Source organism: Artemia sp. Qi Xiang Cuo, chromosome 9 (genome assembly GCF_049724085.1).
Source record: "Artemia sp. Qi Xiang Cuo chromosome 9, ASM4972408v1, whole genome shotgun sequence".
Classification (NCBI taxonomy): Eukaryota; Metazoa; Arthropoda; class Branchiopoda; order Anostraca; family Artemiidae; genus Artemia; species Artemia sp. Qi Xiang Cuo.
The window spans coordinates 44,113,582-44,126,577 of record NC_142802.1 but is presented as its reverse complement, the minus strand read 5'-3'; the positions used below and the strand labels follow the sequence as shown (position 1 = coordinate 44,126,577).

Sequence of the window (12,996 nt, the reverse complement as noted above, 5' to 3'; positions counted from 1 at the left end):
GGTAAGGAAACATCGAGGGAAATATTTAGCAAGTTAGGGGTTAAACAACGTTGTACTTTGTCACCCAAGTTATTTTCGTTGTACATTAATGACATTGAAAAGCTATTTAAGGAAAAGGAAAGTAAGTGAACAGTAATTATTTGAAAAAAAAAAAAAATTTCCGCACTTTTGTACGCCGATGATATAGCTTTATTGGCAAATATTAGAGAGAATATGCAAATAAAAGAGCGTAGAAAAGTATTTTAAGGAAAAGAGACTGGTTTGAAACCTAAAGAAGTCAGCGGTAATGGTTTTTGCAAGGGGAGCGAAGACATCTGAAGAAAATTTTAATTACGGAGGTGAGTTATAAAAGTAGTGAAGGAGCATGGTTACCTAGGCTGTAGATTTGTTTCAAATGGTAAGTGAACAAGAAACATACCTCTAATGTCAAGTAAAGGTAAAAGTTTAACTGGCATATTCTTAAAGAGCTGTGTTAAAGATATAGGAGCAAAGGATATCAAGCTACAAAAGCGTATTGGGAAGGCGACATAACATCCAACCGTCAGGAAATCCACAAAATCCGTCATAACATCGACAAAAAAGTTCGTCAGAACCACCAACCGTCACAACATCCAAAATTTTAAAACTTTAGTTTTTTTTTGGGGAAAAGGTAACAAGGTTAGGTTACGTATTTAATATATGCTAGGCTTTACCCCACCCCCCTGGTGTGCAAATATATAGCCGAAATTTGTTTCTAAACTATTATATACTCATTACTATTATATAAATATATAATTTTTTTTGTTGATGTTGTGACGTTTGTTCGAAATGTTAGCATCCCAGCGTATTTTTGCAAGTAGAATAGAACCTGATGCTATACGTTATGGGGCAGAGATATGGGGACACGAAAGGGGAGTGGAAATAGGGAGAATACAGCTTTATTATTTTAAAAGATTAATAGGGTTATATAAAAAGTTTAATAGCATTGTTATAAAGGGTGACCTGGGTCTTTTTAGCTTAAGAAATAAACGGTTAGAACGCATGGTAGGTTATTGGGAAAAAATTACTGCTATGAAGGATTATCGTTTAACAAAAAATGCTTTCAGTGGAATGGTATTGGATAAAAGAAAAGATTCATGGCCTGTGCAAATTTAGAGTATACTAGACAATTGTGGGATATCAGGCTGGTGGAATAATGGCATTGGACCTGGGGTGGAAACCGGATTGATTGCAAATCTGTAGAAAAGGTGCTACAAGATCAAGAGATCCAGGTTTGGCAAGAAGAAAAGGTTAGGTCAAAATCCCTTGGAATATATAGAAAATTAAAGAAACTTGGGGAGAAGGAATATATCTAAAATTTTAGCTCTAAAATGATACTTTAAAATGGGTTTTATCAGTAAGGGGGAATTTTATGCCGCTTCTGGGGGGAGAAGAAAGTATTTAGGGAGGGTTAATGTACTGAGTGGTCCCTTCACTTGTCCGATTTGCGGGGAGTCTGAAGATTTAGAACATTTTATGTGTTATTGCAAAGAACTGAGGGTACTTATAAGGGAAATTTTTGGGAGGGATGCCATGCATAGAGATTGTTTAGAAAATAAAATAGGAAGTAGTTTCAAAGTGGATATTAAAAATTTGGGAAATTTTGTGAGTGTGGGGATGAGACATAGGGAAAGTTTTCTATTGTAGTGCTATTTTCAAAAGTGTTTGTACTTATTATGTTTTGTTGTATTTGTAATATCCATGGCCCATGGGGCTATTGTGAGAAATGTATCTATATCTATATATGCATGATCGTTGCTCTGAAACAATTCCGTAGAATTTATTATAAATTCTTTGTCATCTCTATTCGCTTAGGCCTTTGTCCCTCACACATAACGGTCTCGGGAATTCCATATTCATGACATCTCTTTCCACCCGCTTTGTTCGGCAGCTTGCAAAGCATTGGTATATTTTTTACTTAAAAACAAAACTTCACTGTTTTACGTGAAGACATTCATATAATACCATTTTTACAATCTATAATGAAATTTAAAACCCTTTTTTGAATTTGTATAGCCCAAGTTGCATTTTCATTGTTTCAAAAATATTTAACAAAAAAAAAAAAAAAAAAAAAAAAAAAAAAATAAAATGAGGGTTTGCATATCAATCTACCAGCCATCAGATATGATATCTGTGAATTCTCAGTGTGTCAACGTGCTTGATTCTTCATGTATTTAAGCAAGTTTCAATCCAGACTGTCTGGTGCTGCTTTTGGATATTAATTTTCATTTCAGTGGAATATTCTAACGAATATAAAACATAAAGAGTAAATGAAGTAGTCTGACACTAAAATCTAACAAATGATGCGTCTTCTGGATCGATTCGGCTTCTAATAGCTAATTCGATAACATTTTTTGCGGGAGCGAGGTTGATACAAACAAGGCAGTTTTTTACCAGTCAGAAACCTGTGAGCCTCTCTGGAGACTCACCACTATTATTTGAAAATTTAATCATACACATGTTCAGCTTGACATTTTATTTTAATTAATAAAAAAATCAAATAAGCACAACTGAATTTAAAGGAACAATTAAACTCTTATACACCTAAATAGATTCAGGTAAATATACTATTATTAAGGCATTATGAAACAAATCAGCAATAAATCACAGCAACATGTACTTTCCACGTTAAAAAGAAAAGAACGAAAAACCGATTAACTTAGGTACTTTGATTTAGAATGTAAACTAACCCAACTATTTTTACTTGAATCAAAATATGTGAACAGTTGCACGAAATATTTACAAGTCTAACTAGGCAGTTAGATCGACGAATGAATTACTATCTCGCTGGGAAAAAATAGAGAAAGGAATCCTTAAAAACATTTCTTTGAGCACAAAATAATAACAAAAATTTACATCACTTATCCATTCGTCGAACAAAAGCAACAGCTTTACAAACAAATATATTCAGCCTTTTCTTCTGTACCACATCCTTACACACTGATCAAGTAAGTGATATTTTATCTCAAGAATCGGGTCATTCATTAATAAAAATAATTCCCCCTAGCGAAGTTAGGCAGTCGCAAAGAAGACTTATGCAAAACAGGTAGACCTAATTTTAGATAATTAGCAACACTAAAAAATCTTGTGAAGCCGAGTTTGATTTTTCCTTTCTTAGTATTTAAATTAATCATTCAACTTAATAAACTAATCTATTCTTGAATAATTCATTATTAGAAAGAAAATAAATTGTAGGCTTACAATTATGTATCCACACATAAAAATAAGTATCCGTTTAAACAAAATTAAAACTGAATACTATGTAATATGTATAAAATATAACCCTATAGATCATGTTATTGGCATAAAAATTTTTTTTTACGTTAAGTTACTAACCTAAATATCACACTGAAACTCTCCCTGTAGTTTCTATGAAAAACTATTTAAGTATTATATTTTGTTTTGAAGAAAACACAATCAAAATTGATTGCTCATTTTTTCAAACAGTCAGTAAAAATAGAACCTTGTACAAGACCCTCTTTTTTAATTATGGATTATGAGAAAAAAAGAACATTAATCTGTATCTGCATTACCAACCAACCCCGTTCTTTTATTTTTGAAAGTTCTTTTATTTGAAAAAGAAAGAAAAAGACGGAATCAATTCTAGGACTCCTATTAACTGATATTATTTTAAAAAAAAAAAACAAAAAAAAAACGAAAAAACAAAAACAAAACAGGGATTCTGAAACATAACGGAGATGGAAATCAACCCGAAGCAACGTCATCCTATGTATATTGTTTGGTTTTGACTCGACCAAAATAGTCTGCACTCGCACCAGCTTCTGAGCAGTTTCTGGAACTTGAATCGTCTTTCATTTTGACTTTGACACACGATTAACCGATAGCTAACGGTGTTGCAAAATACTTCAAGGAAGCCCTCACCTAAAATATTGTCATTTATCATCGTCACTTTCTCCATAGCTCATCCATTCTTCCGCAATCTGAAATTAAAAGAAATGGTAATGCATTCAGTGACGATTACTTTATATTGTACAATTCAGTCTTTTGTGCTCCATCCCCTCTCTCTCTAATATCAATACGTGCGGTCTATGGCGCGAATTTGGATAAAGGGATGTTTTACTTAAAATTTAGTGTCACTATACAAGCTTAACCGAAAGTTGCTAAACCAAAAAAAAAAAAATAGAGCCTAATCGAAAATTGATGTTATGATCAGGGGCGGATCCAAGACTTTTTTAGGGGGAGGGGGGGGGGGTGGTGGTGGCACAAAATAGGTTGATCTGATAAACTTGCATTAGGAGCAAGTTTAATTAACGCAAACGTGCGTTAATTAAGTAAATTACACTACTTTAGACTACGTTAGGGGGGCACCCCCCCTCTGGATCCGCCACTGGTTATGACCATTAATTCGCGCCGCAACGCAAAGATTCTAGATACTTTAATGCTAACTGTTTTGGCGACCTAGATAACAATTGTGCGTTTCATATAAGCTGGTTTTACAATATACTAAATTTGGGATTGCTTAAACAGATAAACCAATTTCTGGGACATCCTGTATATTGGATAAAACTTTTGGGCTCACAAATTAGAAAAGTTTAAACTGGGAAGGTTTTCAGTGTCGTTGTTGATTGCTATCGTTTGTCAACTACTTCACACCATTTAAGCCCGTTTTAGTGCATTTGATACTCAGTTTCTACTGAATAATGATGCTAATTATTCTACCTTAAGTTTACAAATACATCCGTAAAGTCTACTGTTGAGTTCGGAGAGTCTCTTCCTCGTCCCTTCTTATGAAAAGTTGATAGTTTTTTCTTAATATAGGAAGCACGAAGTACAATTGGGATGTCTTCAATACTACTATGTCGCATAATAATTATACTGAAAAACTGAACATTTTACACCATATACCTAGAAAAAGCAGGAAGTAATCTGGTAGCCTTAGGTTATTTACTAGGCACACTGAAAATGCTATCAGGCATGTCTATTTAGTTTTTCAAAGTTCTTTTATGTTATGCTTGGTTCTTGTGCCTTTATGTTTTGTATGATAAAAACATCTGCTCTAATATCTTTTATGTTGCTGAACCATTTGATGGTTTCTGTCTATTCTATAAACATGGACATTCCCAACATATAAATTCTTCTTTGCTCCAATCTTTGCGGTGAACTTTTTTCTTCTATAATTTTGATTCAAAGGTAAATACATGCTTAATCGACGATTATAATGTACAACCCCAAAGAACCTGTCGGATGAAAGACATGAAATGCAAAAAGACCGTAGTACATACTCTTAAAACAAACAACACGTAAACTCTCTTGAGGACTGGAGGAAAAATACTTCGTCACTCTCTACAAATCTCTGTAACCCCCCCCCCCCCCAACAAACAGAACTGAAAGCTTCGAGTCGCTCTCCAAGCCAAGAGACAAAACTGCACTTACACAACCACATATAAAGTCAAAGTCATTTAATAAAAGCTTGATGGTGAAAAAAGAACTTCATTCTATGCTTTTAACCTCAAACACTGGTTGTTCATCTGTTATTTCAAAGTATATACTAACAAACCTACACATATTTTACAGCTCGTATAAATTGTTTTACTTAGTTACCATTTTCCGCTTCGGATTTTAAGAGGAATTAAAAAAAAAAAGAACGATTTTTTTTTTTAACTGAACGTAAGGAACGACATTAAAAATTAACACCAACAGAAATTATTCCTTATTTGAAGGAGGTTGTCCGCGCCGTAGCACCTCAATATTTACGCACAATTGTTTTATGGTTTAAAAAAAAATAGAGTTGTGAGAAAGACAAACTTGTGCGTAAATAGCGAGGTGTTGAGGAGGGGACAGCCCCATTCATATACGGAATAATTTCTGTTCGCTTTAAGTTTTAACGTCGTTCCTTACTTTCAGTGAAAAAAAACTTGTTTTTTTTATTTAATTTTTGAACGTTTTTGAATTAATACAGGTTTTGATTTTGGCTAAACGTACATGAATAATAAAAAAAAAATTGAATATTAATTTTACCTTTATTTGGTTAAATGTCTTTCTCAAAACCTGTTTAATTTCATTTATGAACGTTTTTATTAGTAATAAAAATACGCAACTTACGAATTTACTCACGTAACGATCTTCTTTTTTCCTACGTTTTCAATACGCATATTAGAGGGTTCGCCCCCTAGTCAATACCTTACTCTTTAAGCTAAAGTTCGAATTTTGTTCCAATTCTTTAAAAATGACCCCTTAATCACAAATGCCGTTAATTAGAATAAATAGCTCTATGAAAGTACTAACTAATCTTTGGCTTAAAGAGCAAGGTATTGACTAGGGGATGAACCCAATCATATACGTAATGTTTTCTGTCGATTTAATTTTTGATGTTGCTCCTTACTTTCAGTTAAAAAACTTGTTTTTTTATATATAATTTCTGATATTTATTTTAAAAATGCTGGGAAATCCGGCGCCCCCTTCATAGCAATGGCTCTTCTCTCATGAAAACTTCCTTCATGGTAAGATCCTTCCATATAATCCCCGATCCAATCCCCCCCCCACTATCAGAAAAAATCCCCACTGAAAACGTATGCATACTTCCCAATAACCAAAACTATATGTTAACATTGGGTAAAGTTCATAACTTTCAGCCCTCCCCCTGGGGACTTTGGGGGATTAAGTCATCCTAAAAGACATATTTATCATATTTTCAACCATGCTGAACAAAATGGCTATCTCAAAATTTTGATCGGGTGACTTTGGAGAGAAATGAGTGTGGGAGGGGGCCTAGTTGCCCTCCAATTTTTTTGGTCACTTAAAAAGGGCGCTAGAACTTTTAATTTCCGTTCGAATGAGTCCTCTCACGATATTCTAGGACCACTGGGTCAATACCATCACCCCTGGAAAAAAAACAACAAACAAACAAATAAACATGCATCCGTGATCTTTCTTCTGGCAAAAAATGCAAAATTCCACATTTTTGTAGATAGGAGCTTGAAACCTCCGCAGTAGATTCTCTGATACGCTGAATATGATGGTGTGATTTTCATTAAGGTTCTATAAATTTTAGGGGGTCTTTCCCCCTTTTTTGAAAATCAGCCAAATTTTCTCAGGCGCGTAACTTTTGATAAGTAGGACTAAACTTGATGAAACTTATATATTTGAAATCAGTATTAAAATTTGATTCTTTTGATGTATCTATTGGTATCAAAATTCCGTTTTCTACAGTTTCGGTTACCATTGAGCCGGGTCGCTCCTTACTTACAGTTCGTTACCACGAACTGTTTGATGATTCAACCAGAGGTCATTGGATTATAAAAGTCAAGTGAAGTGCACCTATGTTAAAACTGAGTAGTTCGTTTTAGCCTGTAAAAACAGGTTTAAATGACTTTGTTGAGCATAGAAGTGTTCGCACCACTTCAGTTAGTCGACCTGAATTTTTTTTTCTCCTTCATATAATTCATATATTAAAAAAAAACACAATAGTAGGCCAAGGGCTTGTCTAAAAAAATACACAAATACGAAAAATAATAGTAGTGAAAATGCTGCTAGATAATGATAAAAAAAAGAAAGGAGAGGAACCTATTAACGCGGTCCACTATAGTGAAGCAAAGCCTTTGGCGCTAAATTACCATAGCATCAATCTACTCCCAATCGATTTTTACGAACAGCATCAACTACGATTGAAGGAAGGAAGTTAACTTAAGCTTCCCCCGGTTGTACTTTCCTTTCCCATTTATTTACAAGCTGGTAATTTGTCTTCTGTTCGAAATATTGCTTACAACTTTAGAACTGATGAGAGAAAGATTATATTATCAGTACATGATCTACTGCCTTTTAAGCAACAATATTATCCGATTCTATGCCTGAACCCAAGAATATGTTGTTTTTTTCGAGTGTTGTAACCGTGTTGTATTAACCCCCAAAACCCCCAACCATCCACCCCTTGTCTAACACAAAAAAACAAATCTTGGATTTTAATGTGTCACATTTGACTTTTATTATTTCAAGCATTAACTCAATTGGATATGCAAGTTTAGAGGAATTAAGACTTAAGTAAATAGAAATACTTCGTAGAGGGGCTACCCACCACCTTAGTTTCTCCCAGTTAATTCTACATTTTCGATCACGCTACAGTAAAACTACATTGACTGCACCCCATTCATCCACAAATAAATATTAAAGCTAGCAGTCATCCTTTAATACCTGTTGATTTTAGTTTATTTATCATAGGGTTAATCCACAACAAATCATTCAATCGGGACCAAGCATAAAATTTAATTTTTGGTGAAGAAACAATCTGGTGTGTTTTTTTTTTTACATTGACAGTACATTCGGTTTCTTTTTTGTATTTTCAGGAATCCATTTTTCGGGACAATTTTCTGAGCCTGAAAAAACAGAAGTTTGGGTTCTTTTTGAAATTAAATAAAAAAAAGTTTTTTTTAACTGAAAGTAAGGAGCGACATTAAAAATTAAAACGAACAGAAATTATCCCGTATATGAAAGAGCCTGTCCCCTCCTCAACGACTAGCTCTTTGCGGTAAAGTTTGACTCAAGTCACAAATCTGCTTTTTTAAGACAATAAAAACTTCAGCGTAAAGAGCGAAGCGTTGAAGAGGGGACAGTCCCTTTCATATACGGAATAATTCCTGTTCGTTTTAAGTTTTAATGTCGCTCCCTACTTTCAGTTAATAAAACTTGTTTTTTCTTTATTTAATTTCTGAAAGTTTTTGAATTACCGCAGCTTTGATTTTGGCTCACTGTACATGAATAATTGAAACGAAATTTGCATATAAATTTTACTTTTTTTTGGCTTACGTTACGAACTTCTATATTCGTATATTTGTATTACGTATGCTAGGGGATTCGCTCCCTAGTCAATACCACGCTCTTTACGCTAAAGAGCGTAAAGAAATAGCAGTTAACCCAACAAAAGACATAGAAGAAATATTCTCAAGAATACTAGAAATACAAAATCTAAAAATGCTTGGAGATAATACTCCGCCCTGCCATACACCCCGACGAACAGGGACAATAAAAGAAGAAAGGACACCACTAGTTTTAATTCAAAGATAAGATTTATTATACCAAAACTTAAGAAGAAAAATAAATAATGGTGAATGCCATGACTATAAAGAGAGTAAAGAACCTAATTATGCACAATACTATCGAAAGCCCTAGAAAGATTAAGAGTACAAATGTGAAGACCATACCCTTTAGCAGAAGTATCTTTAAAAAGGCTAAATTGAAATGAATAAACAAATACTATTATGATTATCTGAAGTCGAAGTTCTTAAACTTTTTCCTAGCTTAGTGGGATTGTTCATCTTACATCTGTAATTATTACAATTTTTTCATTATGTTAATAAAGTCAAAAAGTCTTTGACTTGACACGGAATGGTTTGGCAAACATTTCATGACAATACTCTCAGTTCATTTTTAGCAGCACCTTTTACCATCGAAGCTTTATTTATACAGATGGCATTTAACAGAGTCAACCGAAAATAGAACACTAAAAAGCCGATTCTTTTATGTCAGTATTGTACTATTTGTAAACCGGTTTTCAGAAAAAGAAGGATTTCGTATATGTAAAATGAGGGTAGGTCTTGGGGGGTATATCCCCTCCTAACTTTCCAGAAATAGTTTGACATACACTTTTCTGTGGCACGATCCGTTTTCTTTGCTTAAACAGGGGACTATGATTTTACTTTTACCTTCAAACCAATTGGCTCTTGTATTCTAAGACGTCCAGTTATATCTGATCACCCTTTAAAGATAATAATAATAATAATAAAAAAACACCCGCCACCAAATTTCTTGGAAAAATTCAAGACTTCTTGTCTTTGTATTAAAGAACCTGAGATCTCCTCGATAAGCTTCTTGAAGATATTGAACATGATATTGCAACTTTAATCGGAATGCACTCCTTTAACAAGGTATTCCTTCCTTTGATCGGAATTAACAAGTCCTTAACTCCTTTAACAAGTGCATTCCTTTTGATCGGAATACACTCCAAGTTTTGAGTCCTTGTGAAAAAACCAGAACATCGAAAATCCATGGAATCTTAATTGTATTATCTGGCATAGCAAATGTTTCTTATCTTGTTTTGCTACAAGCTGCAAGGAGGAGGTTTATATTTTGTCTCGTCGCTTTCAGTTTCGAATGTATATATTTTGCAATATTTTGATAAATCATAAAAAAAAACACATGTGTTCGCTCCCAAAAATTATTTGGGTATTAAAATAAAGAAAAAACAAGTTTAACATAAAAAATCTTTGAATATCATCTACCTTTACAGCGGAAACCGAAATGGGTCTTTTTGATTTGAGATCCCCTCCCTTTTTTTTAATTTTGACATTTTTTTTGCCCTATAAAGCATAAAGAAGCTACACAACAAAAAATTGAAAAAGGATCCTAGAGTATATCGTTAGGATTCAACAAATTTTCGAGAGTTCTACTATTTTGCACAGCGGTAAAAAAAATATACTACCCCAGTCACATCTTTTGGGGCTATCAGATTACCTGAATTTTACTTATTAACCAAATTTAAGTTTTTTTTTGTACTTGAAACTCTTGCTTTTTTTTTGTCCTAAAACCATGTTTTCAGAGCATTCGCAAACAGTGAACATTTTTCTTCGAAGAAATACCTCCTCCCTCCTCTATAATAAATCAGTAAATACTATCAACACACAAAACATAGAAAAGAACAAAGAAATCGAGAAATATAATTAATAATTGGACTCAATAAGAGTAGAAGAAGCACCTTCGACATATGTATGATTAACAGAGAAGGGTTCTAAATCCAAAATTAGTATCATTATGATGTGCCGAGACTAAATTTGTCAATGAGTGAAACCTGCTATCCTATTAATTAAAGCTCAATTCTCTGTTATTTGTATAAACAAACAACAGCGAATACTTAAAGAAAGGATATGTTACCATTCCCGGTGTTAACTTCAATCGTTTCTTTCTAACTGAATCTTCACCATTAACAGCACTGTCTGCTTCCTTTAAGAGAGCTTGGTATGCGTATTCAGACAGAGGAAAACGGCGACGAGGGAAACCTAACTCTTCTTCCTGCAAGTAAATAGATTCACAACCATTCTTACTTTAACACAATAAACTTAATATGATATGATTTATTAGGACTAAAAGCCCTACTGGGCCATAGTTAATACATTGATAATATTAAAAGAGATTACAGTAAGTAATTGAACACGAGGAAACACAACAGCTTATTACTTACTCAGTTTCCCACACATTCGTCCATAAACATGATTAGACTCATTCATACTCACCAAAAAGATTTTGGGAGTGAAAACTCAAAATGCAATGGAGAACACGTGATAAAAATGCAAACTATGAAATTCATATTCATTGTTTGGTAAAAGACCCCCCCCCCCCTTCCCACTAGTAGACGCCACAGCTCATCTTGGCACCATCAAAAAATGCACTGCCTTCTTCTATGAACCAAGGGTTTTATTGCGGTTTCTATTCACTTATAGGGTATAAATCACCCTTAAAATCATAAACTTTGATACATATCTGGTTTATTAATTTGCCATGGATACCACGATCGTCACCATACACACAACACTATCATCACCATACCTGATAATATTTTGACAGTATTTATACAAGGAAAGGATAAAGTTGAGGAAGTGGCAATTCTTCCCTTTCAATTAAAATTTATAAATGGACAAAACCAGAACCTTACATAGGAATACGTGAACAATCGGCAGCCTATTTTTTGGGCATCAATTCCCTCTTTCCGAAAAATTTTAGAAGACCATCGATCCTTCACCTCAGGTGTTTAATAAAATCCCTCACCTCCCTCCATATATCTCACAATCCCCAAATTCAAGAAAGGAAAACAAACTTTGATTTTAAATATTTGAGTCGATTATACAATTAAATTCAAATACATTTTGGCTGGAATGGTTTTTCGAACAATCGCTATTCTGGGTCAAAGGAAGCACTATGAACAGTCAACTCATCATAACTACTGATATGCTTTTTCTTTGCTCAAGCAATTTAACCTCATTTGACTTTTGCAACAAAACTGTAATTACAAAACTATTTACAAATTAGTCATGCTAAGCATATCTTAAGATGGCTTGTTAAATAGAAAACCTTCGATATCAGTTAATAACATTTCAGGTTTCCTTACCAGACCAAGAGGTAGCAAAGTCGAATTAAAAGTCCTTGTTAGATAAAGACTAGCAACTAATAAATTATAGTAAAAGGGTAAGTTCCTAATTACGGTGACACTTGGTAACAAAGAAAACAACACATCAAAGCCTCTTATTTTATCTTTTACGCTAACTAGACACCAGTAAACGAAAAACAAATAATTCTTATTGTTGATTTTTATTCGTTCACTATATTTCGATTCCTGTTACCTTCTGAGTAATAAATGAAGGTGTACAGCTCCAAGACTTATAAAGCTCAAGATCTAGACAAAAAGAAGCTGGGACTTTTGATTTTTACTAGAGCTTGCGCATCAGGAATATATTAGAACCTGTTACCTTGGATGTACAGAGAATTCTATTAGCCAAAAAAGAAGGTGGGGGAGGGGGGGGGTATAAACACAACTAAATGACCCACAGAAAAGCTGATATTACTCGACAAAACTTAATTTCTCATAAATAAAAGATCCCCTATTGAAGTATTAGACATACTCAAAATATTAAATACATTCTTGTTTTATCTATTGCAACTATAACAGGATATTCCCTGAGAATGGGACATCGAAGTTACCATTGCTATATACATATCAATCAACTTAGTGTCTTGGAAAAGTACCCCCTTTTCACTGAATGTCTCAAAATGAAATAAAGGCTATACTCCAATGAAACTTGTAGTTCCCATATTTTAAGCATAATTGAGTAATTTGTACAACAACTAATTGAGTAATTTCCAGTCGTACAACATTAATGTATTTATTTTTTTGTACAAAGACAAAAATAAAGCAACTTTAATTGTCAAATTTCAATTTAACAGGTTGTTCATAATAAATTGTCTCATTTGTACTCA

The 12,996-nt window shown here is 33.6% G+C and overlaps 1 protein-coding gene across 4 annotated transcripts in view; it reads right to left on the bottom strand.

The window, feature by feature from the left end:
- Window positions 1-2,479: 2,479 nt before the first annotated feature.
- The window catches only part of nsl1 (non-specific lethal 1), an 86,687-nt gene continuing 76,170 nt past the window's right edge, over window positions 2,480-12,996 (bottom strand). For all 4 annotated transcript variants that reach the window (XM_089094598.1, XM_089094597.1, XM_089094596.1 and 1 more), the window contains exons 11-12: window positions 10,900-11,037; window positions 2,480-3,959 (exon numbers count right to left, since the gene is read on the bottom strand). In XM_089094598.1, coding sequence (XP_088950724.1) covers window positions 3,912-3,959; window positions 10,900-11,037 — 186 coding nt within the window. In that variant the 3' untranslated portion in view covers window positions 2,480-3,911. The remainder of the gene's footprint in view (window positions 3,960-10,899; window positions 11,038-12,996) is intronic.